We start from the raw sequence: 27658 nt of genomic DNA on the forward strand, positions 1-27658 counted from the left end.
GACCCGAGTCATGCGGATTTTGGGGGATTCAAAATGAATGAACAGAAACCCCAAGTTTCGATTAATTAATCACAGAAAAATTAACGCGATTAAAAAAATTAACGCAGATTAATCGCACTTCTATAATGCCCTTTGACCCGGTGCAAAAGTGGTGCGCAGCTCGGTGAGCTGCACCGAGCTGCACCTGTAGCTTGCTTACACAGCCCGCACGGGTGAAAGGGATAAAAGTAAAGAGAGAAGCAGAGGAAAGGGCGGGGCCGAGGGCTCTATGTAAAATAAGCATGAAGGTAGGAAGACATCTTACTTTATTCTCCGCAGTGTCTGTGCATTATTGATTTAGTGGGTGCAACAATATAGGTTCAAAACAGTATCTCTCAATCTTCCTCCGTGTGTCTCAATTTTGTTTGCTAGCTGTCTCTTCTCCCGCGTAAACGGACACCCGCCCCGTGTGTGTGTGTGTGTGTGTATGTGTGTGTGTCAATATGTTTGCCTATGAGTACGACGATGGTGAATGAATCGGCATAGGCATATGTGGCAGTGCAGCGCTGTCTGTTGTGGAGACAGAAGTTACGAGAGACAGAGAGAGAGAGAGATATCTGTTTATAAACAGATATAAAAGAGTCATAAAAGTATGCAATTAATTTAGATTAATTAATCACAAAGCCTGTAATTAATTAGATTAATTTTTGTAATCGCTTGACAGTCCTACTTTTTAGTATAAAATAACCTTTGTGTTTTACCCAGACAGTTTCCTTGCTAAGCAGCAATAGAGGGATAGCAACAAAGGATTAAAAGGTAAAAAGTATCCCTTGTCTTTTACATAGAAATCATGTTAGGAAGGAATCTCCTTATGTCTACTCTACACAAACTATTACAGCTGGCAAAAACAGTTTTAACATACATAGAGATCCACCTATTAGACAATTGAGTCTGTCCTTTAAACAGGGGGAATTAAAGTCAGGACGTGTGCGTCTGAAAACACTGAACACCGGCAAAATAAAGTCCCTTACCTTTCTCTTTTCAGTATGAAACAGCAGAAGTTGGAGCAGGCCTTGAACTTGTATTTTTCCATCAGAAGCTCAAGGTGTTTGCTGTGAGATTTACAGGATCCACTTGTTTATTAGTTGCACGTATCCGAGATTGTTGTTGTTTGCACTGTATCAATAGGCCTATGAAACCTTCGAGTTTGCTAATGAGAAGTCTGCCTTAAACTCTGGCCTTAACCCCCCCAGACCCTTTCCATAATGAATGTTCCTCCAGTGCAATCAATCTGTCACCATTAGACCACTGCAGTCTGAACTGAACATATATAGAGCATGCAGTCCACAGAGACTCTCCTGAGAATGGCCATGTTTTTGTTTTACAATAAAGCATATGAGGATAATTCTGCCTGTCTCAGATTTGGGATAGCCTTCAGTAAAGATTTCAGCAACAGTTATTTCACCAATTACTTGCATCTTTTATAATGTTAAATCAAAGTTTAAGCTTCCTCTCGTTTAACAAACCTGCAGTGTGTAGAATTTTGGTTTTTATTTCCTAGCAGATTTTGTAGAAAGTAATTATAATATCCATAACTACATTTAATTTAGTGCATAATAGCTGAAAAATATGTTTAGAATTATTATTTTTTTCCTTAGAAAGGGTCTCATATATGTCCATATTTCTCCATATCTTGGACCAAGGACTAGTGGCTGCCATGTTGAAAGCGTCATAGTTGGAATGTCATCAGGTGCATTGTTTAAAATTTAGAATTGTTCATGTCCTTGAAGGCCACTGAAGCTTCTGTTATTATTCAAAAGGGGTGGGGTTTACCCAGGGAGCGTTGCATTCTAGAACTTTCTTGATGATGTCATATTACACACTGCACCTTTAAGTGTTTGGGAACAGCTTAGAGGGCAAATGTGGTTAAAACCTGCAGATGTAAAGAGCAACATGCCAAGTGTGTCATATAAATCACCTGTCTGTCTCCATGGCAACACAGCTGTCCATTCAAGTCCGATGGAGGAGCGGAGTGTCAGGATATGTCCTGAAAGATTAAAGCCCCTAAACCCAAGTCCACAAAATCCTTCTTACTAAGGAATTTGGGGAGTAAGTTGCATGATAGCAGTGTTTCCCCTAGAATTTTTTTTAGGCCCGGTGATAAGAGCTGATAAAGAGTATGTGCGCCGCGTGCGTACCACATTTCTAGAAGAAATTGACCAAAACGAACCCCATTTGGGATGAGCCTCTTTTGACAGCCCTGTTAAAAATGAGGGCATAGGGTTATACTTTCACATTCAGTACGTTTGTACATGTGGTGTTTCTCACAGGATTTAATACAGTTAAATGCATCAATCTGGTGCACTTTGAGAGGCTAAATCTGATTAATTCTGTGCTCTGTAAACAACTGTCATATGTCCTGCCTATAACTATTTTCTGTAATAATTTGGAGACACAAGCCATGTAAACTATTGAAGAAAAACACGTGGATTTCAATTAAAAACAATAAACACTAAGATCTAATATAGATGGGTCCTGTCTAGTACTAATTTCTGGAATAATCTGAACCACCTCACCTTGAGGCCTATTGAAATTTTTATTTTTATTTTTTATGCAAATAGCCTTGTTGAAAATAAATGAATTAACATAGGCTACTCATCATGATTAGCCTATCAACATGTGTGCTACATAAGGCAAATTCCCTATTCCGACCATTATATTTCATCTAGCCTATTTCTCAATTTAAAACATAAAAATAAAGTAGGCTAGGCCTACTTGGCCTAGGCCTAGGCCTGCTGAGGTGTTATGGAGGCCCAGGATGCTTCGATAGCGGCCTTACCAGTGGTTTTGGCACTGTGAGCAGGTGCCAGGTCTTGTTGAAAAATGAAATCTTCATCTCCATAAAGCTTTTCAGCAGATGGAAGCATGAAGTGCTCCAAAATCTCCTGATAGCTAGCTGCATTGACCCTGCCTTTGATAAAACACAGTGGACCAACACCAGCAGCTGACAGACCATCACTGACTGTGGGTACTTGACACCGGACTTCAGGCATTTTGGCATTTCCTTCTCCCCAGTGTTCCTCCAGACTCTGGCACCTTGATTTCCGAATGACATGCAAAATTTGCTTTCATCCGAAAAAAGTACTTTGGACCACTGAGCAACAGTCCAGTGCTGCTTCTCTGTAGCCCAGGTCAGGCGCTTCTGCCGCTGTTTCTGGTTCAAAAGTGGCTTGACCTGGGGGATGCTGCACCTGTAGCCCATTTCCTGCACACGCCTGTGCACGGTGGCTCTGGATGTTTCTACTTCAGACTCAGTCCACTGCTTCCGCAGGTCCCCCAAGGTCTGGAATCGGCCCTTCTCCACAATCTTCCTCAGGGTCTGGTCACCTCTTCTGGTTGTGCAGCGTTTTCTGCCACACTTTTTCCTTCCCACAGACTTCCCACTGAGGTGCCTTGATACAGCACTCTGGGAACAGCCTATTCGCTCAGAAATTAATTTCTGTGTCTTACCCTCTTGCTTGAGGGTGTCAATGATGGCCTTCTGGACAGCAGTCAGGTCGGCAGTCTTACCCATGATTGCGGTTTTGAGTAATGAACCAGGCTGGGAGTTTTTAAAAGCCTCAGGAATCTTTTGCAGGTGTTTAGAGTTAATTAGTTGATTCAGATGATTAGGTTAAGAGCTCGTTTAGAGTACCTTTTCATGATATGCTAATTTTTTGAGATAGGAATTTGGGGTTTTCATGAGCTGTATGCCAAAATCATCAGTATTAAAACAACAAAAGACCTGAAATATTTCAGTTGGTGTGCAATGAATCTAAAATATATGAAAGTTAAATTATTATCATTACATTATGGAAAATAATCAACTTTATCACAATATGCTAATTATATGAGAAGGACCTGTATATGAGACCCTTTCTAAGGGAAAAAATAATAATAAAAAAAAAAATTCAGCTATTATGCACTAAATTAAATGTAGTTATGGATATTATAATTACTTTCTACAAAATCTGCTAGGAAATAAAACCCAAAATGCTACACACTGCAGGTTTAAGTCAGGCTGCTGTTGGCCTGGCGCACCGCCGGGCGGGTATAATGGTAGGGGAAACACTGCTTGATAGTAAGCGTCTGAAAAGAGCTAGGCTTATTTACCAATCCAAATTAGTTTGATAAAAATGACAGAAATTTGTTTCAGATTTGTTTCTGGCTCTTATGACAGTATTTTTTACCAATCAAGGCAGGGCCCCTTTCTAAACGTTTAATAACAATGACCGTTTCCATGGATACCATTATAGGGCCAAGCCCCAAACACTCCTGTCAAACGGTCTTGCGGTAAACAACTTTAACTCAGTTTAATATTTATGAACTTCATGATTTATTTTCAGTCATATTTTTGTAAAAGCGAAACCCAACTTTGATATAATATATTGATGTTTACCATTTTTAAACCAAGTTTTTAAACCTACTCTATTAATAATGAGCTTTAAGAGGCCCAGTTGAAAACAAATCTACTTGTGTAAAGAAGTGATCGACCTGCTGTTAAGGATGTTTAAAGAGCAAAGCAATGGAAGGATGGGTAAAAAAAAAGAAACTTACAATGTTGAGTCAAACAGTTACTTTATTTATGTTCAGGTAAAAACATGAACCTGATGCAGTAAATTATTGCAGATCTTAGAAACCAGCACATGAACGATTGGGCCAGGAGAACATACAGTGGCGCCCTCCCCTGGCCACAGACTGCAGGTGCACACCACGGTTTGTTCCAAGCCAGCAGTTCAAAGAAAAAAAATAATAATAATAATAATAATAATCAACTACAGCAAGAAATAAAGACAATATAGAAAATTAAAAAAAAAAAAAAAAAAGTAAAGCAGACATTCACACCTCCAACAGGGTGTGACACTGCATATAAACTTTATTCCATAAATGAACTTGAAATGCTATCTGGCCATGAAACGATAAAATGCGACCAGACAAATGTGTGCCCAGCTACATTATGTGTTGAGGGTTGCTCAGAGCTTGGTCTACCAAGATAACCCTACACGTCTGGTAGGGCCCCAACAGAAAGACACTAAACTCTATGAAAATAAGAGCAAAACAAATTTACCTGATCAACACACCGGTAACAACTCTTCATCTGAGCTGAAGCTCTCTATAATAAAAGGAGGCCAGAACACAATTCTCAACTTGGGTAGAAAGAGAGAGAGAGAGAGAGAAAAAAAAAAGAGAATAATATGCGCTCATCACTACCCACATTCAACCAACTGCATCTCTCGTTTCCACAAGTTGAAGCAAAGACACACACATGGGGGTGGGGAAAGCCGAACCAAAATGCAACACACAAACCGGGGGCCAATATAATACAGAACAAAATGCGAACAGACGAACTGAAGGGAAGAGACATGAGAACAAAGAGCTATTCTATCAAATGTGTAGAATGAGCAAAGTCTGCAAATTTGTCTGTACAAATGATCTTTGGAGCTAAAGTAAACCTAGCTTGCTCGATGGACCACCCCCCCTCCCCCAAAAACCTCCCCACCCCCAGTGACGTTTATCCACCACTCTGGAGAGGAGACACATCCCTTTTTTTAAATATCACATAGCAATGCAATTTAAAATGTCACCCAGATGTTTTCATCTTTTTTTAACATTACTCAACTAATGATATAAGTTTGACTCTTTTTTTTTGTATTTTATATTTTACGTTCTGTGAGTCATGGAACACCTTTCCATTTTTTTGTTTTTTTGTTTTTTTGAGAGACAGGGGCAGCAAATATATATTTAAAGTCTTAATTCTTCTGCAAGCTGCTTTCTCTTACAAGAAGGCTGTACATGTAGCCTTAATGTATGTGATTACAAAAAAACTAAGAAGGAAGTCATGATTTCACCAGTCGCTGTAGAAGGCATTTGAATGTGAGATGGGTGGAGGGATCAGGAGAGGTGGAAAGATTGCTGGCCCTCGCGAGCTGCGATCAACAGTTTCTCTCGCATGGTTTCTATGCTGGAGTAGTCAGGCAGCTTCAGGTAGTTGACACAGGTCATGACCGACGGGAGAAAGTCGTCTGGGTTCTCCGTTGACTCGAACGTCTTTCTCACGATCGTCAGAGGGGGATTCAAGCTCCGGAAACCTGAGATACAAAAATAAAGAAAGGGTAAAGATATTGTACAGACATGGCTTTAGAGCTGCAACGATTAATCGACGAATCGATTATTAAAGTAATCGACAACTATTTTGATAATCGATTAATCGTTTGAGTAATTTTTTATAAAAAGAAATTCCAAATTCTCTGATTTAAAATTCTCAAATGTGAATATTTTCTGGTTTCTTTAATCCTATAATGACAGTAAACTGAAATATCTGTGTGTTTTGGACATAACAATACATTTGAGGATGTCAACATGGGCTTTGGAAAATTGATCAACATTTTTCACCATTTTACGCACCAAAACACTAATCAATTAATCGAGAAAATAATCGACAAATTAATCGATTATCAAAATAATCGTTAGTTGCAGCCCTACATGGCTTCACAATTTTCTACATTCGTATAAGTTAGTTGAAGCACCAAGGTTTGTTTTTTAAGTCAGGGATCTCCTGTGCTTAGAGACACCATTTGGCACCGTTTAGCAAAGGTTTCCATCTGAGCTGCTTTGGTGCATGTGATGAGTTTGTCATGATGTGTATTGAGGTGACTCACCTCCGACAGGCAGTCTGGGGCTCCCTGTGACAAACTGCAGGAACAGTCTCTGCTGCTCGGCGTCAAAGCTGCTCAACACCTCGAACAGGAAACGGACGGCGCGACTGCAACAAACAAGGGAGGACATGCGGGTCAAACACATACGTCTTGAGACAAAGATTCAACTGCAGCGAAATAGTGTGTTATGTCAAAGAAGCTAAGAGGAACTTTGAAAAAATGGCAGTCTCATTTTTCCTCCGATGATCATAAGTGACCTGTACCAGCAAACAAGACCATCAGTGCAAAGAACGCTATTTTTATATAGTTCTTCTTGTTGCCTTTGTCCGGGTAGGCTCCAGTGTTAATTTTGGCAGCAAATTCTGATTTAGTCTTAGTCTTAGTCTTTTGAATATCACACCATTTAGTCTTAGTCCTATTCTAGTCATCTAAAATCTTTTAGTCTTAGTCTAGTCTAGTCTACTAAATATAAGCAGATTTTAGTTTGACTAAATCTACAGCGGACTTCGTCGACTAAGTGTTTTTCTTCAATGAATGGTATTAAGGTTTGAATATGCAATACAGACACAGATTTAATGGTTGTAATACAAAACATGTAATCTATTTCATTAGTAATAATCTCACATAAAATCAGTGTACCTGACTGGATAGGGGGGAGGGGGGGCTTTAAGAGCCTGTGCCCGGGGGTCCATTATCTCATAATCTGTCTATGAACCAACTGGATTCCACAATCTTTTTTCTGTTTGCGGGGAGCATGCACAAGCATTATTTATAAAAAAAAATAAAATAAAGAAAATATTTTTAAAAAGTGGGGGGGCCCCACACTAGGTCTTGAAACGGGCCCCGAGATCGTTAAGGCCGCCCCTGGGCAGCAGCAGCACGCAGTTGAGGTGCTGATAAATTTGAGCAACTGCGCCTTCCTTTAAGCAACACTGCTGCCGCTGTGTGTGTTCGGACTTCTTTTGCATCAAAGCCTTTTAGATAATACAATTAGAGGTTTTAATTGAACGCTGTCCATGCGTCGGAGTTGATTGTAACTTAAAAACAGAAACTAACGGACGGAGGCGGCAGTTTCACATGGCTCTGTGTATTCAAACTCGAGACAGAGCCTACTACAAACAGATCGCGGAACTTAGCCGTTCCCCTAGACATCGTTAACGGGCAGGATATCCCTGACTATCATTTTTGTCCATCATACCGCAGAGTTTTTCAGCACAGCGGCTCACTCCACCCGCTCACACCCACCCGTCGATTTTCACCGACACAGGGTTGAATTCGCTGCTTTGCACTGATTGGATTTCTTCCCAACTTGTCCCACAAAAAGAGTAGTTCTGATTGGATCTCTTCTCCATTCGTCCCGCCCTAACAGTTTCGTCTAGTTCCTATTCGTAGACTATAGTGTCAGTTAAATTAGTCTCAGTCTTCGTCATCACATCTGCCTTTTTATTTTGTTTTTATTTAGTTTACGTCCGTGAAAAAGGTTCGTAGACGAATATTTTTCGTCATAGTCTTAGTCTACGAAATTAACACTGGTAGGCTCACCTAGGAAAACAAAAGCTGGCGAGGTAAGAACACTACCGCTTTTGGTCAAAGAGGCCGCTACAATTAACACAAACGGCAAGTTCATCGTTGCTACTTGAAGAATAAAAGTAGCCTGGGCCCATCATTTAAGGTACTCTAAACTAGCTTAAATTGAGTTTGATGGTCTTAAATAAATACAATTGACTATAAACCCTCCTGCATTGTTGTCCCAGAAGGCAACAAAATGACCAGTATACACAATAAATTAGACCCATTCAATCTCGTCACAGGTTAAACTCCCATGTGGCTTTTTTGTTGGTATTTTGAGGCTATTCACGCTGTTTCAAGCGTGTGGTAGGTTTGAAGGCCTCACCTGTCATGTGTGTAGCCGTGGTCCGGTCGACAGCACTCCATCAGCGTCTTGACGTCCCACGTCTCTGATTTACTGCCACACAGCAACTGGTCAAGCTACAACAGACCAGGAGGGACAATTAACATTTAAGAAGGGACATATTATATGATAATAAACACTTCTAGGCTCGACTAATATACAAACTCAAGACAATAACACAAAGACTCAAACTTTGGTATGGCAATAGATGAAGCATTGTAAACCCTGCCTTGTGAAAATGCTGCCTTATTGTGGTCAAATACTATTGACTTGACGTTCACTCAATATGTGTATTGGACTTAGAAGGATTGCTCAAGAGTTAATGTAGTTGTCAAGGGTTTTACTGACAGCATCACACTGTAAATCGCCATGCCATGGCAAACAGAAAAATGTGCTTACCTCCTCGGGATAGAAATACTGTAGGTGATGCAAGGGGAAGACTGACTCGAAGCCTTCCCTAAATGACTCAAATTGTCTGGACACTCCTTCATTTAGAGTCCAGTACACCACCAACTGGATGCGGAGAAAAGGAAAAGTGACTAAATTAATAACTGATGAAAATATAAAAGCTTAAGAGAAACAATATCAGGACAGACATAAAATATGAAAGAGTGAGGAGTGAGAGTTGCATATGGCATACCCTGAGGTATTCCTCCAGGTTGTAGATTGTGACTGGGACGTCTTTGCCGCCCTTTTTCAGCTCAATGTTGGGGTATCCTGGAAGTGTGAAGTCCAGGCCCAGGTCCTCCACTGAGCAGCCGTTCATGTTCAGGCTCTCCAGGGACTGCTGTAGAGTCTCCCTCGTCTGGTGGGACAAACACAGGGGAACGAAAGACACAGACGGAGAAACCATTAAGTTGACGGATCCAAAAAGGAAACTGAAATCATCAGGAGCACCAGATGTGAATACATTATTAGTGGAACAGACTGGTTTTAATATTGTGATGTAAAGAGGACTACAGTGGAGACTAAGGATACACTCAGAGAGCTTCTGTTAGTGTCTCATAGTGTTATAAATGACTACACTGCACGCACGGCGTGTTTCCTATGGCCGCACCGCCATCAAGCGCCTGAACGTCATTTCCCGACGCTGAAAGAACATGGACCCCATCTAATCACTAATGCAAGTCCATTGCTGCGCATTTACCTGTGAGCGGTCCTGTTCCAGCCTCTTCTTCTGGCGGATGATATCCTCCAAGTGTTGGATGGACTTGGCCACACTGGGATCAATGTTCACCAGATCATGGGAGCTTATGGACAACTCGTTCCGCAGCATCCACTTATAAAATGGCAGCCCCAGGGGCAGGTCCAGCTGTAAAAAGAAGCACAAGGAAAAGGGGTTCAGAAAGTCAGTCACAATAAAACATTTGGCAACACATACACACACGGAGAGAGGGTATGTGATGCTTTAAATGCAGCCACCCAATAGTTAGCGAAAATGAGATTCATACACCACTCGCAGTCAAAATGTCTATTAATAAAGAGTGAGCATTGAATAGAAGTGGTTACCAGTCTGAAGTCCATTATGGCTTTGGCCATCAGCTTTCCTAAGAAACGGAACTTCATTTTGATTTTGGCTATGTGTGCTGGTTTGGTTGTCCTGCCAAAGGGAACAGCAAACAGTCCTCTGGTGCTGAACATGTACTTAGTCGACTCTTGGCTTCCTGTTGGGACACAGTAGGTCAGGTAAAATGACTACATATAGCAATTCAACCCACACATGATCAGAGTGGGACAAAGAACACCCCATTAGTAAAGTTCACTGTGGTAATGTCTCATTATGTAAGATTAAAAAATGTGCTTGTTGTAAAAATCACAATTTCTCAAAAATCAGTGAGTAGAGCCGAATGTGGTACCTTTAGGATTAGCCAGCGTGACCTCATCTCCTCTCCACAGGCCGAGATCAGCCCGCTGAAGCTCCTGAGACACCAGAGCATAAAACTCCAGAGTGGGGCCGAGTCCTGTGCCAACCTGAAAGAAGAAAAAAAAAATTGAGTTTCTTCACAAAAAAAAAAAAAAAAAAAACTCGAATGTAAAGCATTTTATTGCAGCAAAGGTTTCATTTCTAACATTAAACGGATAGCGCAGCATACCTCATTCTCATACTGAATCTCCAACATGGCCCTGGAGCTGCCGAGGTCCTGCATCACAGACTCGGCCTGTTTTAGCAACTCATCGCGGTTTATCGTCCGCTGAAAAGCCAAAGACAGGGGAGGAAAGAAAAGAGGTTTGAAGTCAGGGCAGAATTTAGTCACCATTTCAAATAGAAACAATAAAAACACAAAGTATTTCAATATAAATCTAAATATGTTTCCTATTTAATTTAGATGCTAGCTGTACTATAATTGGGGGATTCCATTAGATGCGAAAGTAAAACAGTAACATGGGCAACACATATGCACCTTCTTCCTGTCGAGACGTGGTGCAACTCTGCTGTCCTGAGAATCTGATTGGTTAATCTCAGGGTTTGTGTCCAGGAGGCGCTGCATGGCTCTGTCGCGATCAAAGGCAGTCACGTAGAACAACATCTGCCGGGTGTCAAAGGGGAAGAAGAAGGGGCTGGAGAGAGAGAGAGAGAATAATGTGGATGAGAACTAAGTCAAAAGAACAAACATATCAACACGCTAGTTGATTTTAGTTGAGCTGTACGAGACAGGTGAACGATCGGATTCTAACTGAAATATGTGAAATATTTACCAGGTCTTTCCAAGCTCAATGAGCCATGTTGGGATGTTCCCTGTCATGATGACCAGCGGGTCTTGTAGCTGGCGGTTCGCTTTGGCTGTCAGCTTACTGTTAATGAACTCACTGGTAGGCATGATTTCCTTATACACAGCATTCTGCAAAACAACCACACATATTTACGTTATATTTAATGTCATGTTACTAGGAACAACATTTGAATTTCTTTTGTTTTAGCATTAGAAGCGAAGACAAGTGTTAAAATCAAATGATGACTCAGTTTGGACAAAAGCAATCCTACTTTCTCTCATAATTCTTTAGGAAAAACAGACTTACATCATACAAGTAGAACCAGTGTCTACTAATGGAGTGCAGGACCCTCAGCAGCAGGTTGACCTCTAAAGAGGGGTCATCAAAGGTTATGGTCTCTGGAGGCTCCGAAGCGAGGTATGTGTCTAAGGGATTGAGGACACTGGGACACACGCCATCTGGAAATGACCGGAATCAACAGAATATATTAAGTGGATTGTACAGACACAGATTTGTAAAAAAAAAAAAAAAAAAGACCGATTTGAACGCTGATCACATGCTCCGAATATTCTATTTCTGGTCACTCACAGCTTTTCGACTTGTAGATCATCATAACAAGGAATCTCCCAGTAATAAATAACTTTGGTGAGCCCACTCCCTTACAACGTTAAACCTTACTTTGGGAGTCAAGTGACAAACACTTTCTATATAAGCAGGTTAAGATACGAAACTCAGATGCAGGTCATTCTCACCATGCCACAGCTCATCCTGCTTCTTAGCGTTGCGAGGTGAGGTCTTGGTGGGAGCGGTCTGTGCTCGGCCCCTCTTTCCACCCACAGCATCTTTGCTGCCATCCTCGTCCTCTCTCACTGGCTTATACCTTTAAAAAGGAAATAACACATGACAGTTTGCTTCTGTATTCTTTGATGGAAATGTTTGTCAACTATCACATTAGAACCAAAGCCTGGTTATAACTCAACGACTCTGGGTTTCTGAAAGTTTTAAGTCGTAAGGGCTCTAAATTAATAATTATTTGCTTTTCCAGCTAGTGGTGAGGACATTTGCCACATCTTTTGCGTGGTACAACACTTCACAGCATACCTCAAAAACATGGCAAATACATATGCATGACTAGACATCACAAGGGGATTTTTTTTTTCTTTTTTTAAATGTAACCAGTCCTTGAAGGGTCAAACAACTTAATCACAAAGAAACTTTGCTCTGTTGTTTCAGTGACAGGGAAGGCTGAGAAAGTTGCACGATGTAGTCCAGGAAATTAAGAAGCACAAGATCTCTAATGAAAAGGGGGGGGGGGGGAGACGTAACATGAACAACCAGTAAGTAGTGTAGTGTTAGCATGTGTACCATATTGTGTGCGTTTTGGTCCAGATTCCAGCTCGCCCAAGTGGGTTTGCCTCATCATCTGTGGACTCCCTCTCTTCCTCTGCCTGCAGGCTGTATTGCCTGACAGCCTGGTATACTGTCATGTTGTATGGCAGCAGGTGGTCACCAATGTAGAACTGTAGTCTGTGACGCACACTGCCAGAGTTCAGGAACTGTGCTGCCTGTGTAACCAATAAATTACATTCACGGTATTACATGTACAGTTAATATAGAATACTGAAGGACTTTGCTCTCATCACAAAGAATAAAAGATGAGCCTTATTTTGCATGAATGGTACCACATACCAGAGATTCATCGATTTCATCATCTGAACCGTCATCATCACTGTCCTCATCCTCTTCTCTGATTCGGCCGTACCCTGAACAGACGAGATTTCAAGTTAACAATCCAATTGAAAAAAACAAGTGGCTTAGAAGAATTGTCAACAGTCAGAAAGCTGGCTGGGTGTTAACCTCAACACATTTAAAAGGAGTTTTCTACTTAACAGTCCCTTACCTCTGACAACAAGATATCTCTCGATGGCTTGCACCAGGGCCAGGGGGTCTATCTTCACAGGGCCACCTTTCCACTGTTTAACATTAGTGCAATCTGGGTGTCTCTGCAGCTGACACTTGAGCTGATGTGTGTTGAAGAACTTCAGTGCCTGAGAGCCCCTGGAGAGAAATCAAAAACACATTTTCTAAAAACAAAATGCAAGTGAAATCTATAAATACATTTTACATAGTGTTAATACTATATAGGTGAAGTGCATAAAACCACGCAAATATGATAAGGTAAATAATAAATAAAAAAATATATAGAATAAAATACCATAAAAAAAAACCTATGAAGAGTTTAAAAGTTTGAGTGCAAAAAAATAAGCCCACTAACCTGCTGCCATTGCCGTTGCCACTGGGGAAATCATGCACTTTAACAGGGAACTGCTCCATTTGGCTCAGGCAGCTGTTCATTTTGTGCACCATGGCCAGGTATGGACCATTTTCTAATGGGTCAAGGCGACTTACAGGCTCCGTTCCAGGAAGCTGAAAACGGGAGGACAGAAAAAGAGATTGAAAGTTAATTCCTGAAAAGCAAAAGATACAATTATTTGACGATATACAGCAGGGGTATTCAACTAAAATTCGAATAGGTCCAGTTAGAGAAAATGTCCTCAAGCAAAGGTCCGGAACATCATAATGTCTAACTTGCGTTAAGATTCAGTGTGATATATACTGAAGTAGCCTAGTAGTTGTATCAACGTCTGCATGTAAACAACAACTGACTGTTAGATCAATATAGGAAGAACAATTCAAAAACATTTCGACAATATTTATTCTCACTTTTAAACAATTATACAGATATATAATACTGAAGATATATGTATTATTTAGGGAGGTTCAACTGACTCAACTGAAACTAATCTCTTCATAGAAAAGAAGGGCTGCATTTAAAAATAAAATGGTGAAAATAAATATAATAATAATCTTAAAATAAAGATAAAATATATAATTTGTTTTTGAAAAATAAAATAAAATATAGCAGCAACTTGAGTGTCCCCTTTTTCTTTGTGAATGTATTAACAGTTTCAACCAATTTAAAAAAAAAATGTATTTAACACCATTACAATTGAACAGTTTTAGCTTCTCTTTCTTTCCCTCTTTTATCCCACTCCCCCACGTTCTGTTGTTCAGTGAGAGAACTGAGCTCTAGCTTGTCCTGCCAGGAGTTTAAATCTGGGCTGGAAGGATGTCAGGGCCATTCGCATGCACATGTGCAGGTGCTCATTGGTGAGCCTGGAACGGTATTTACTTTTAATTATGTTCATTGCAGAGAATGCTGCCTCGCAGCTGTATGTGGAGCCAAACATGGTCAATGTGTACAGGGCTACTTTCCTCAGACCTGGGAAAGCTGTCTCAGGGACCATTTGGAGCCAGAAAGTGGCGGGGTCAGTTATTCCAAACTGCTCTTTCAGCGCCACATCTGCTTGAAGATCAATCAGTTGCATCTGGAGAGGCCCAGCATTTGCCCACTTGAAGTGCTGTGTGACCTCCTTTGAGAAACCACTGACATCAGTGATTAGAAATGGGTTCTGAATGAACAAGGTGAGCTGATGTCCAAAGTGGAAGCTGTCAAAACGTTTGCGGAAGTTTACAATCAGCTTATCGACAAAGTCACCAAAAGAAGACACATCTCTCTGTCCCTGAATCTGTTCCTGCACTGCTGGGAAGTGTGCACAGTCTCCCTGCAGGTCTACCTTGAACACCTCAAGTTTCCTCTGGAAGGAGCGGACAGCTGTCATCAGTTCACAAATTGTATTGTCCTTGCCCTGTAGCTTCAAATTAAGCTCATTGAGGTGTGAAGTGATGTCAACTAAAAAGGCCACGTTATCCATCCTTTTCTCATCTTTTAAAAAGAGAGAAAACTCTTTTGCCTTCTGACTTGGCAGCTCTTCCAAGAAAGCTGCTACTTCCCTTCTGATGGACCAAAAGCGCTCTAACACCCTGCCCTTGCTAAGCCATCTCACGTTGTTGTGCAGCAACAGATCATCAGCGTTTGCATCAACTTCTCTAAGGAATTCCCTGAGCATGCGATGCTGATAGGAAGAGGATGCCCTGAGAAAATTGATCATCTTCATCATAGTATTCATTACTTCAGCATGCTCATCAGACAGGTTGGAGCACAGGACAGATTGATGTATGATGCAGTGATAAGAGATGAGCTCAGGATTATCCTCTTTCATTCTTGCCACAGCTCCTTTCTCTCTCCCTATCATGGCAGGGGCTCCATCTGTGGTGATTGAAACCACTTGTTTTGGCTCTATTCCTCGCTTTGTTAATAACTCCTTAATGGCCAGGTAGATGTCCTCTCCTCTTGTACTGGTCTTAAGGGGAGTTACACCTAACACGTCTTCACAGAACTCTTTTTTGTCTTGGTTGAAGAACCTAACATAAATTAACAGCTGAGCATTGTCAGACACATCAGTGGACTCATCCACAGCTAAGCCTACACATGGTACCTTATGAATGGCTTCATCCAGCTGGGCTAGCACATCCTGGGTTAACATTTCACTTTTCTTTGTGGCTGATGATGCTGACATGGGTATTTGTTTTATTTTGTCACAAAGCTCTTCTTTCTGTTTCCCCTCAAATAAGGTTGCTGCTACTGCACTCATGCACTCCTTGACAACCCCTCCATCAGTAAATGGCTTTTTGTGTTGCCCCAAAATCCAAGTGACTCTGAGGGAACATTCATTAGCACGTTGTTGGGCAGTGAATGAATGGGTCAGGATCTGGGTGGATTTTTCATATTGGGCTCTGAGACTGCTTATTTTCTGTGACCTCAGTTCAGATTTGGGTGGGTATGTTTGGTCAAACACTTTGTGCTTTGTCTCATAGTGGCGTTTCACGTTGCCACTTTTAATGAGTGCCACGGTCTCTGAGCATATGAGACAGACTGGTTTCGTGTTTCCAGTTGGCAGAATGAACATGAATGAGTCTGTCCATTCTGGGTTGAAAGCTCTATTTTCGCTGTCCACTTTTCTCTTCTTAGAGAGCGCCATTTTTTGTTATTTTTCTGTCTCGCTGTATTTCTCACTCTTCTCTGCCTTCCCTACTCACTCTTCTCCCGCTGTCTCTCACTCTCCTCTCGCTGTCTCTCTCTCTCTCCTGTCGCTGTCTCTCTCACTCTCTCCTCTGTCGCTGTCTCTCTCTCTCCTCTCGCTGTCTCTCTCTCTCTCCTGTCGCTGTCTCGTGTCTCTCACTCTCCTGTCGCTGTCTCTCACTCTCCTCTCGCTGTCTCTCTCTCTCTCTCTCTCCTGTCGCTGTCTCTCACTCTCCTGTCGCTGTCGCTGTCTCTCTCTCTCTCTCTCTCTCTCTCGCTGTCTCTCACTCTCCTCTCGCTGTCTCTCTCCTGTCGCTGTCTCTCACTCTCCTGTCGCTGTCTCTCTCTCACTCTCCTCTCGCTGTCTTTCACTCTCCTCGCTTTCTCTCACTCTTATCTGACGCTGTAATTCTCGTAATTCATCTCTCGCATGATCGCTCAATGTCTCTTTGTCAGTGAGCCAGCCTGAGCCGGGAATGCACAGATTCGATTGGCTGAGTAGCAAAAGGCGGGATGTCTTAACTCGAATGCAATTGGTCAGTGGATTTCCTGATTCGCTAAACCAGCACCGTAAAGTCTAGAAAAGCTGCGCGTCAAAATAGAAGCGCTCCGTCAAAATTTAAAATACTTAAATAATGTATTGACTACAGGTCCGGGTCCGTATAGGACGGCGTCTGGGTCCGGACCCGGACCGCGGTCCGCCTGTTAGTGACCCCCGATATACAGCATGTTTCTAATCTCTCACCGGACAGCCAGCGAAGACATGCAGGAACCTCTTGAGCCGCACGTCGCGGCTGAGCAGGTCCCTGTCTGCGTTAGAGGTCAGGTAGACCAGGAGCTGCTTCACAAGCCCACTGTGTTGGATCTCAAATGACGACACATCAGATTCTGATACAATAGTGGAGATCTCCACCAGGCATTCCGTACCACCGTCCACCTGGGAAACATGAACAGAACACATCAAAACATGTCTCATTTGGCTTTATACAGCCAGCTTTGAACTATTTCAGTATTCTCTCTGGTTTCTCTATCGACCATCTTGAATTAAAAATGACCTAGTGAAGGCTTGTAAAGTTACCAGCTTTATTCATTTGAACAAATTCCACTTTTAAGATGCAATGGAATTTGTTGGGAATGTTGTTATCTTATACTCGGTGTTGGGAGTGTGTGTGTGTGTGTGTGTGTGTGAGTGAGTGTGTGAGTGAGTATGCGTGTGTTTTACCTGCAGGCTGAGCTGCTCAGTGGCTGTGCAAAGTCTCTGGAGAACATTCAGTGCTGGGTTGCTGCCATCCACATTTTCAGAGTTGAAGTAGCGCTCCACAAACTTACTCGCCGTTTCCTTGATCCAGGCCTTTATTTTGTCTCTGTATTTCAAAAACATTACATCGGTTACAAACAGTAGTTCACACATTCCCCCCACAGCCAGTGGAACAAAGTGGAAAAGAGCATTTTCCAAAAATGTATGAGTGTAAAAAAGAAAAGAAAAACTTTTTTCATTAAAATCATCGTACCTGTTATTTGAAATTGAGTCCTTGGGAGGTGCTCTGGCCAGGCCACTCACCCCCGCTGTACGCGAGGGCTCAGAGTTAGCGTTGTTGGTCTGGGCACCCAGCTTGCCCCAGGTCTTGGGATTAAGACTTGCCAAGAAGGATGATTTGGGGGACTGAGTACTGGTAGGGCTCTTGGCTGGGGGGGGAGAGAAAAAAAAGTAGATTAGAATGGTTATCCATTTGCTAAGAATAAGTCCAAGATAGAAAGAAAAAACATTTTAAATATACTTTTACTCAAATGTGCTTAAATGGATCATTGATAAACCTGCAACTGTGGAACAATTAGATCTAGCACCAGATTCTGTTCAGTAATTATTTGGCAATTACTAGTGATTCATTAAAAATGTAAAACAAGTTCATCACTTATTGCTAATGCAGTTGTTTTTTGTTACATCTCAAAATATGTCTAGTGGGGATCTTTAAACATTGTGCAAACACACACACACACACATACTAAATGACAGTAACATTTACCCTGATTGTCTACTTTGTCATCATCTCTTGGGGGAGAGTACTTGGGCCTTCTGGGTCCTCTTTTAGGAAGCCGTTTCCTCTTTAGGACATCGCTTAACCGCCTGCGTAGGAGAGACAACACTTAATATTGTGCTAGAAGAAACTATCTTTGCCCATTCATTGCAATAACAAACAAACACATCAAGTACACTTGCAAACATGAATCGCAGAATAAACACACACTAAATCCTGTATGATATGATTCATTATGGTTAGATGGAATATTATTTTGAGAGCTAGTTGTCAGGCATCAAATTAACCTCTGGCTTTTTTTGGTGGGTTCAACAGGATGGAAGTGTGATTCATGTTAGTGAGCTTAGTGTGCAGTGTGACAATGAATTTGGTTTTGTACTGGAAAATCTATATATATTTTTTTTTGTTAAAACACAAGCCAAGCACTCACCCCTGTGGGCTGAGGTCCAGTGAGTCGTCCATGCTGTGCTGGTAGCTGGGTGAGCCCAGGTCAGGAGTTGCGTTATTAGCAGATGTGGTGGATGCAGTGCTAATGGTGGTTGTGCACAGACTGGCAGTTCCACTGGGGCAAGCCTTCGGGGGACTAGTAACTAGAAAGCTCTCAGACTCCGACAGGTTCTTCACCTGGTGCATCACACCTAGAAGACAACGGACAAAGACAGACATTACAAATTGCCTTATGCCTTAAAAAGAGAACAGTACACAGGATCCTCTTTCCATTTAGAAAAGAGAGACTTGGATCTGGCTGAGGATCAATGTGAAACACTGGCAGCAATGTTTTACCAACTGCCAAGAGTCCTACAAAACAAGGACATATAATTTAGCTTAGTTTCGAATGAGTTATCAAAAACGTTTTGGATAGTACTTAAAGTTATACAATTTTCCACTAAAGATCAAAAACAGGTGACTGAGGGAGGCGCTCGTAGTGTAGCGGTTAGAGCTTCCCCCCCATGAGGTTCAGTCCTCGCAGCAGAACCGGTTCGAATCTGACCCGTGGTTGTTCTCTGCATGTCACTCCGCTCTCTGCCCCATTTCATCTCTGTCTTTCTGCAATATCAATGAAGCCTTCAAAAAGCCAAAAAACTAATCTTTAAAAAAAAAAGGTGACTGACTTAATACAATTTCAAAATAACATTCATCTCAAAAAGTACATTTGTTATGCCTATTAGAAGATGTGCAGCAACACTTTTCTTGAAATCACTGTAGGTCGTACACTTTGGTGAGCAGACAATTCATGGGATTGTACACTACCTTCTCTTCTGAAAAATACACTGAAGACATCAGGCAGCTTCTGCATGAGGATCTCAGCCATCTGCAGAGAACCCACTACAATCTTCAGGTCCTGGCTGGATAGCATGGACGCAATGTGACTGGAGAAAAGAAACACACAAAATATATAAGAAAAATATATTTACTTTTAACTCAAAGAATGTCAGCATTAAGTCTTTGGTGTCTTTAAAACATTGTTGTCGAATTTTGCCTACAAGTCTTGAAAGATTATAACTGAATGACTGAATAATTAGGACTCTTAAAGAATGTTGTGCAGATAATGAAAAATAACAACTTGAAGTTATACCAGCTCAGACTGGTTTTTGTATTTTATTCCTCAGTAGATAAGGCGTCAACCAAATTCCTCAGGGTCTAGGCAAACTCAAACAAAATCACTAGCTTTTTCTTCTTGCCAAGTCAGACTATACAGACTTTGCTCTTTATAATAAAACTCTAAAAAAAGAACAGTACTGTTTCTACGATCTTCATTTCTACCTGAATATCAACCTCGAGACGACCCTGCTTTAATGTAAATGTTACCTGGACACAGAATGGTTCCTCAGCACATCCTTCAGCAGCTCTGCATCAGCAAAGAAGATGATCCTGAGGATGGCTCTAAGGCACTTGTGTCTGACAGCAGGGCCAGCAGATGAGCTGTACACCTCATACAAGACCCCAAACAGAGTTTTGATAAAGCACTTAGCCAGCTCGGGGTCCTCCTTCATCAACTGGGCTCGTGCATCTTCTCGACGGACCTCCTGGTGACCCCCTGCAGAGCCAAAGTCAAAACAGGTCAGGTTTATTGTCTCAACCACATTGCCAGTGCCACACGGTATGAAGAAGCTTTGTTATAAACATTGGTAGAAAAAAAATTAGGATACCCCAATTCTTGTGGTAAGATTTAGCATGCTTAAAAATACCCGGATGTCTACTACATCTGGCCGAGATTTTTAGTGTTGAAAACAGCATGCTATTTGGCCGATTCTGACCCGCAATCCAGTGCGCACCGGTAGTGACGTCACATCAACGGAACCTCCGTATGAAAACAACCGGAGGTGCGACGGATATAAAAGCAAGTGGCAATATCAAGGCGCAAGGTTATGATGAAATAAATAAGTAAAGGTATGTCCAAATTGTATGCCTACTGCATGCTAACTAGATTATTTTTATGGTCATCAGATGTAGTAAGTAGAATAGAAAAAAGAAAGTGCGTGATTTGGAACGCAGGGAATGTTCACAACTGGGGGAAAAAATGCAACAGACTGACTTAAGGTAAAAGCATCTGCAATATCTGCCCATTTCTCACAATTGGATATGTTTAGTTTTTTTTGCAATGTAGCAAGAATCTGCATGTCAGAAGATCAGGCATATACATTTACCTGACTATCAAGCACTCTCAATTTATTTCATCTTTTGCCACGAAAAAAAAAATATATATCACCTTTGGAATTTTAACTGTTGTGACTCCAAGCTGGTAAGTTCAGTGGACTTTTTCTTTACAGGTTTAAATAAAAGTGTTAAACCATCAAGTGATTTTAGGCTACTTTTTTCATTATAAGATAACATACAACACACAGTCGTCTTCCCCCATATATTTCCCTAATTTGCAAAGATCTGCATTACCTGTAGTGGGGTTGGCAAGAGGATTTGGTTTCCTCTGGATACCGCGTGCTGTTCCTGTGTCTTCATTTATCTGCTGCATAGAGTTGAAGTCAATTGTGTACACACGGCCCAGGGTTGACAAACTAATCTCATCCTCCCCGTTCTGGTGGGCTGTCTGCAGGGCAGGATAATCATCAAATACACCTAACGTCAGTCTCATGTGGATTAGCCCAATGTGGTTCTTTGTGTTAATGTATTGAGAGATGCTGAAATACTGTCAATAAACTGAAGGTTGACAATTAGTGTAATGAAACAATCTTATAAGATTCAATTCATCACATCACTTCAAATAGCTTTCATGTAGACAGAGGTCCAGTATGACCTTTCCAGAATATTATCAATATATATAAGTAACACTAATTGATGCCTTGTAATATTGTGTATTAGGATAACAGAATAAATAGCAGCAATAATATCACACATTTAGAAGTTCAAATACACAGAATATGGGTGGGCAGGGTCACTTCTGATGCATTTATACCTCAATGATGCGGCTGTCAATGCGGTTGTAAGGATGCCACAGTCCCCGGTCATCCCTCCACTGCCAGATGGCTCCCTCTGTTGTCTGGGCACTGCCCTTCTTCAGCATCAAATCCACTGCAAAGATGCCCTCTCTGGGCAGGCAGGGCATCAGCTCACTGTAAAAAGTGGCGTTAAAAAGAATCCTGTTTAAAGGTGCAGTAAGCGGAATGGTCAGTTTAGCTAACTTCCTGTCAGTGACTGCTGTTAGCAGTCCCCTCTGTCATCCCTACGTCACCACGGTTTTCAAGCAGCGAGTTATCTAGCATCATCTCAGATCCATAAGTGTGATAAAACATGATAAAAACCATCAAAACAGACATTGGGAGGATTTTTACCTGCTCCGCCATTGTAGGCGCATACACATTCACCCATCTGTCGCTCTGCGAGTGCACCGTCAGTGAGACGGGTGCCGGTTTGTAGCGTTCTCTCTTCTGATTGGATACCACTTTCGGGATCCCCGAAAAGTTTATTTGACGATTACATGCAGAGCGAGTGACTGAGAGATCAGCTTTATGAAACGCGCACAATATATAAGTGATCACTGTATGAATAAAGAGCGATTTAACACTTATATTAACATAAATAAATCGCTTACTTCATCTTTAATATAAATCCAAGAGAAATAGGTTTTACTTTTCTTTTTAGACAATAAAAAGTTACTGTCAATTTTGTAAATTGAGCAGAAGACCATACAAGACCATTTTAAGGGCTATGCAGGTATTAGAGTTTTCAGTAAACACAATTTCCCTCTTTTGGCAGAACAATACATTTTACAGAGTTAGCATCCCCAAGTGTTCTTATCTTTGCCATATTACCCAGCGTGATCTTAACCCATAAGATACAGAACAGTAGGTAGGCCAAAAGATGTTACCATATGAGGGAGGTCAGTTCATAGAGCTCCTGGGGACTCCGGGGTACCAGTTCAATCTGCTCCTGGCAGCTGCCATTTGATGCGCCACAAAGGAGGAAACGCAGAGTTTCTGCTATGTCTGTTTAGAAAAAGCAGCACAAAGACATGTGTATAGTTAGTGAACTACTGCATAGCAAATGCACACAATGTATATAAAAACTGATGCACAACAAAGTTGAGAGTTGATTTGAAGAGACAAAAGTTTTCTTCAGATGTTGAAAAACAAATATTTGTATGCTCAAGTTAAAATACGGTTTTGAGGTGGGCGACAGCATGTGTACACCTAAACACACAGATAAACACAGTCGATAGGTATTGTTTGAAAGCCACAGGCTGAATTTTGTGCTGCCACGTATTTAAGCCGTGTGGGAAAATAAACAGACCGCATAAACACTTAGAATTCACAAATACAATTAAAAACACAACTCAACAGCAGTTATAGAATGTATAATATTTTACATTCAAATGAGATATTTTCCCCATTGCACATATGTTTCATTTTATGAGTTAAAGTCACTTTTAGTCCTAAGCGATTTTGTCTTGATCCAAATTTTGAGGCATGGAATAAAAACTGTTACTCTGCTGCTCTACACCTAACTTTGTATTAAGGAAAAAAACGATGATCAAATAGTCAGGCTGCATCTACTTATAACTATTCCATTAGGTGAGTAATACAACACCCTGTTTGGTAAGTACATACAGTATTTATGTTATTTATTTTTTCCACAACAGTAATTATTACAGAGGTGTCAAGTATTAAGTGAGAGACAATGGTGTGACCCGTTGGTTTGTTGGTGTATGTGTGTGTGTGTGTGTGTCTGTGACTTACTCTGCTTCATAAGCTGGACTGCCAGGCAAGGGCAGTTAGAACACATAAGGGAAAACATCCGCACCACCATGATAAACATCCCCGAGCTGAGCACAGGAGGGGTCACTACCAGCAGCTGCTGAATGTTGGTTAACAGGTCCCGGGAAGCCACCTCCTGTAGCAGGTTCTGTGGATTCAAACACACACACAAATACACATCAGCTGAGGAGTTGGCAAAACTAGGAAATAAAAGCACAGAAAACAACATTGAGTTACAAAAATAAAAATGGTACAAACCTCTTCATGTTGGAAGTTGTCCACCAGTCTGGCGAAACAGAGACAAGTGCTTTCAACGGATTTTTTATCCTGAAAAAGAGGGCAATGCATACAATCATTAGTGAATGCTTTCAATAGGTTACACTCAAAAACATTATTAAGAGTGATTACAGTTTGTAGCACCATTGTATGCAGGTTAGGATACAGAAGATAAAACACTGAGATTCTGAATGAACCTGTTAGAACTAATGTTCAAATGATGGCAAAACTACATTGTGTCACCTCCCAAAATCAGGCTATGACTTAAGCCTTGTTTCCACTGAGCGGTGGAAACGAGTGCATTTATATGCGTTTCCACATTCAAAAATGAGAAGGGGTACAGAAATAAGCGAACCTTGCTGCACCTATTTTTCTGGAGCTACACACAGCTATACACTGCAGTCCGTTGATTGTCAGGAAGTGGAAATGAAAGGCAGATTTACAGTTACCGTTCCCTACCAAACCATTCCATGCCGAACTAAACTGTGCTGCCCAGTGGAAACGAGGCATTGCAATCTGTTTCTACATCAATAACCTGCATCAACCACTACTGCTGTGGCATTAGGTACCGGTACTCCTAAGAAAACTTCTACAGACTGGGCCCATGCAATAATGATGCAAACTCTTTGTAATCTACTGGCTATAATACAAAAAGAGGATGTCGACATATGGGATCTGTACTGTGTAATCAGCTATACTGAATATAGTCATTTTTAATAAAATACTACTTCTCTTACCCACTCCTAATTTATTGTAATTGTATAATGTATAACTAGCTCCAAGAGGAACCCCACCAAGCACCACATGTCCCAAACCCCCTTCTTCACTATCTGACCTGGGGAACAAACATACCTGGTGTGTGAGTCTCTGAGTCAACAGTGGCAGAGAATCAGCAACAAAGTGGAACTCATCTGGAGTAATGCTCTGGCAGCAGTTGGCCGCAATGGCCAAAGCGTTCCTCTGAGCATTGATGCTGAAGAACTCCAGGTAGAGGAGGCAGTCGGCGAGCCCACCCTGTGGAAGACAAAACCAGAACATCATTGCAGTGTTCCAAGTGTGGCAAATTGACACAGGGTGATTAAAGGGACACTGTGTAACATTTTAAGTAATTTATCAGCTAAAATCAATATCCTCATTCATAAATATGTCCTCATTGGTGTAAAATCACCTCTGCCAATAATCTGAATTATCCCCCTGAGCGGAGAATTACAAATATTAATATTACATTTTGTCCATTAAGCAGGCAAGTCGTATGGAGGAATCCATGTTTTTGGAATGTCATCAGGTGCATTGTTTAAAATTTAGAATTATTCTTGTCCTTAAAGGCCACTGTAGCTTCTGTTATTATTGAAAAGGGGTTGGGTTACCCAGGGAGCGTTGCATTCTAGAACTTTCTAGAACTTTCTTGATGATGTCACATTACACAGTGTCCCTTTAAAAAGGGTTTGACAACAAGACTCACAGCCTGCAAAATGGCTTTGCTGTGTCGCCTTGACAACATCTCCAAGGCGGTCAGGGCCTGCTCCGCTACGTCAATGAACTGGATCACCTGAAGCTGCAGACGAGAAGGTGGAACGAGGCATTAGCACATCAAAAAGGCCACAACTGAGAAGTAACAAGCGATAAGGGACACGGGGAGAGCAGCGTCTTACCTTCTCCAGGAAGACAGGAATAGCATCGACCACCACAGCAGAGGACCGAGGGAGGGCCTCCATCATATATGTTAGCGCTCGAGAGGCATGATTCATCTATGTGCAAAAGGTCAAAAAAGCATGCAAAAAAAGCAGTGCAATTAGAAAAAACAAATAAAAATGAATCAAACAAGACAACTGAATTAAGAGCAATTACACACAAAAAAGGTTCATCATACTCACAATATCAAAGTTATGCTCCATTTGTAACAGTGTAATCTGTGAAAGAAGATAAGGCAGAGAGTATTAAGTATAATGGAATCAGGCATATGAATTCAAATATCAAACAAGTAGTCCTGTAAACATTGGGTTGAACTTATTGCCTATAACTAATGTGTAGGTGAGCATAGCTGCAAAACAAAAAGGAAAGCCAAGTACATACACACACACACACACAAACAGAGGGGTATATGATAAACAAATAAAATCAAACTGACCAAAGCAGGCACCACACTCTTGACAGGGAATCCACCAAGTGTTTCCTCATTGCCCATCACCAGCAGCTGGCACATCTCAATGGCAGCTTGGAGCTGCTGAGACTCGTCACCTGTGGCCTGTAGGCCCTGGAGCAGTTGCTGAGCCTTGGAGCCTAGAGATAGGGGGAGGGCAGCATTTTTAAACCGCTATTTAGAGCTATAGGAACACTAATGTAAGGGTAAGAAGGTTGTGCTCACTAGCTCCACTGCCAATGGTCCTGTGAAACAGCTGTGACATGCGGGGTCCCAGGGGCCCAAAAAGATGTGGGGGGAGACCCCTGGCCTCAAGTAGGGCTGCAGGGAGAAAAACAGCAAGGTTTAAAGAGCATCAATACAAAAGATAAAACTGTTTATGAAGTCTTGATAGATACATCTATGACATGAAAAAAGTCAGGGACGTGTACATAGATAAGATAATATTGTGATGGCCTACAAATGGTGAATTTTGACTGTAATGTACCTTGAAGCCTTCCCATTTCAGAGTCATCAGACTCACTCTCTCCAGAGGTTGTCATGCCCACTGCTCCAGCAACTGAGCTTGAAGCTGGACACAGAAAGGTCAAATCAAGGTCAAAGACAGGTTTGTTAAAAGAGCACATTTTAAAAAAACACAAGAGTCGACCAAAGTGCTGTACACGATAAAAGAGCAATACAATTAAAAATACAACAATGCGAATAGAAAAATAGAAAAAACAATATAAAGTGTGCCATGCTTATAAAAACTAACAAAAAGTCATGGCCAGGATGTACAGCTCAATATGAATGGCAGGCCACTGAAAAGAACGCAGAAAAAAACCCTGGGGGCGTGAAGAGGTTTAATTCCCACAAATCAAGAGGAAAATTCTTGGTTATCCATAGTTTAACAGCATACTACAACAGGAAAAAGTGTATTCAAAGAGTGTCACTACATGTACCTGAAGCCCCCTGTGATGCCTCATCAGTGCGAGCAGCTGATGAGTTGGCTCCATCCTGGTTGTTGTCCGAGTCGGCCATTTTCTCCTGTCGGCGAGCGTCGGCTGCCCCGCGCTTGCCCAGGCCTGAGCCCCGCCGACTGTGATATGAATTAAAAACACTTGTGTGAGGGGGGTTTACTTTAACCATCAGAAACTTTTCTTAGAAGTTTTCTTCCCCATTCTAATCGATACTGTACAGTCTAAAAATCCAATGTATTGTCATAAGCCATATTCTCATGATCACAACACCTGGGTCAAACAAGGGCTCCCTTTAAGATTACCGAGAATTAAATCAATGTTAGTGATTATCCAAGAAATACTTTACTTTTTCTGTGGAGAGGGTTTGTACAAAGAAAACAGGCACAGACATGTTACAGACTATAAATCTGGGCAAACTTTGAACAGTGTCCACTGCGACATCATCATTACTCTCACTGGGCCAAAGAAATCTTTATGTTTTGACCTCTAGCAGCCCTATGACAGCACTATGACACTGATCTACAAGTGGCAGTACCATGCCAAGATGTGCTGCAATGCACCAGCAATGGAACATAATAAGAGTGCAAGCTAGTGACATGGCTTCATACAATCCTTGATTATATCCTTTTCTTTCCTCTCTTTGTCATGTTTTATTTGTTTTCTCAATTCAAATCCGGTACTTTGCACTTAACAAAATTGTTAGTCCTCAAGGATGCACATGCATTTTCAGTAGGGGTCCCACAGTGCATCTTTAA

General features: G+C 41.4%; 1 protein-coding gene across 6 annotated transcripts in view; it reads right to left on the bottom strand.

Moving 5' to 3' along the window:
- Positions 1-4588: 4588 nt before the first annotated feature.
- trip12 (thyroid hormone receptor interactor 12) overlaps positions 4589-27658 on the bottom strand; it is a 31606-nt gene continuing 8536 nt past the window's right edge. For 4 of the 6 annotated variants that reach the window (XM_080025213.1, XM_080025208.1, XM_080025209.1 and 1 more), the window contains 37 exons: positions 26886-27022; positions 26432-26515; positions 26170-26265; positions 25933-26084; positions 25679-25714; positions 25457-25552; positions 25267-25359; positions 24657-24818; positions 23787-23855; positions 23511-23676; positions 22643-22760; positions 21731-21887; positions 21211-21364; positions 20128-20356; positions 19570-19688; positions 18749-18956; positions 18307-18407; positions 17794-17968; positions 17505-17646; positions 17028-17219; positions 13574-13725; positions 13199-13356; positions 12988-13061; positions 12664-12863; positions 12051-12178; positions 11605-11756; positions 11284-11426; positions 10989-11145; positions 10680-10778; positions 10443-10557; positions 10096-10250; positions 9734-9898; positions 9227-9391; positions 8986-9099; positions 8569-8663; positions 6678-6781; positions 4589-6107 (listed from right to left, as the gene is read on the bottom strand). In XM_080025213.1, the coding sequence (XP_079881339.1) occupies positions 5911-6107; positions 6678-6781; positions 8569-8663; positions 8986-9099; positions 9227-9391; positions 9734-9898; positions 10096-10250; positions 10443-10557; positions 10680-10778; positions 10989-11145; positions 11284-11426; positions 11605-11756; positions 12051-12178; positions 12664-12863; positions 12988-13061; positions 13199-13356; positions 13574-13725; positions 17028-17219; positions 17505-17646; positions 17794-17968; positions 18307-18407; positions 18749-18956; positions 19570-19688; positions 20128-20356; positions 21211-21364; positions 21731-21887; positions 22643-22760; positions 23511-23676; positions 23787-23855; positions 24657-24818; positions 25267-25359; positions 25457-25552; positions 25679-25714; positions 25933-26084; positions 26170-26265; positions 26432-26515; positions 26886-27022 (5059 nt within the window). In that variant the 3' untranslated portion in view covers positions 4589-5910. The remainder of the gene's footprint in view (positions 6108-6677; positions 6782-8568; positions 8664-8985; positions 9100-9226; positions 9392-9733; positions 9899-10095; positions 10251-10442; positions 10558-10679; positions 10779-10988; positions 11146-11283; positions 11427-11604; positions 11757-12050; positions 12179-12663; positions 12864-12987; positions 13062-13198; positions 13357-13573; positions 13726-17027; positions 17220-17504; positions 17647-17793; positions 17969-18306; positions 18408-18748; positions 18957-19569; positions 19689-20127; positions 20357-21210; positions 21365-21730; positions 21888-22642; positions 22761-23510; positions 23677-23786; positions 23856-24656; positions 24819-25266; positions 25360-25456; positions 25553-25678; positions 25715-25932; positions 26085-26169; positions 26266-26431; positions 26516-26885; positions 27023-27658) is intronic. The other 2 variants (XM_080025212.1, XM_080025211.1) reach the window with 2 other exon arrangements.

This window comes from Ammodytes marinus (assembly GCF_949987685.1).
Source record: "Ammodytes marinus genome assembly, chromosome: 3".
Taxonomy (NCBI): domain Eukaryota; kingdom Metazoa; phylum Chordata; class Actinopteri; order Uranoscopiformes; family Ammodytidae; genus Ammodytes; species Ammodytes marinus.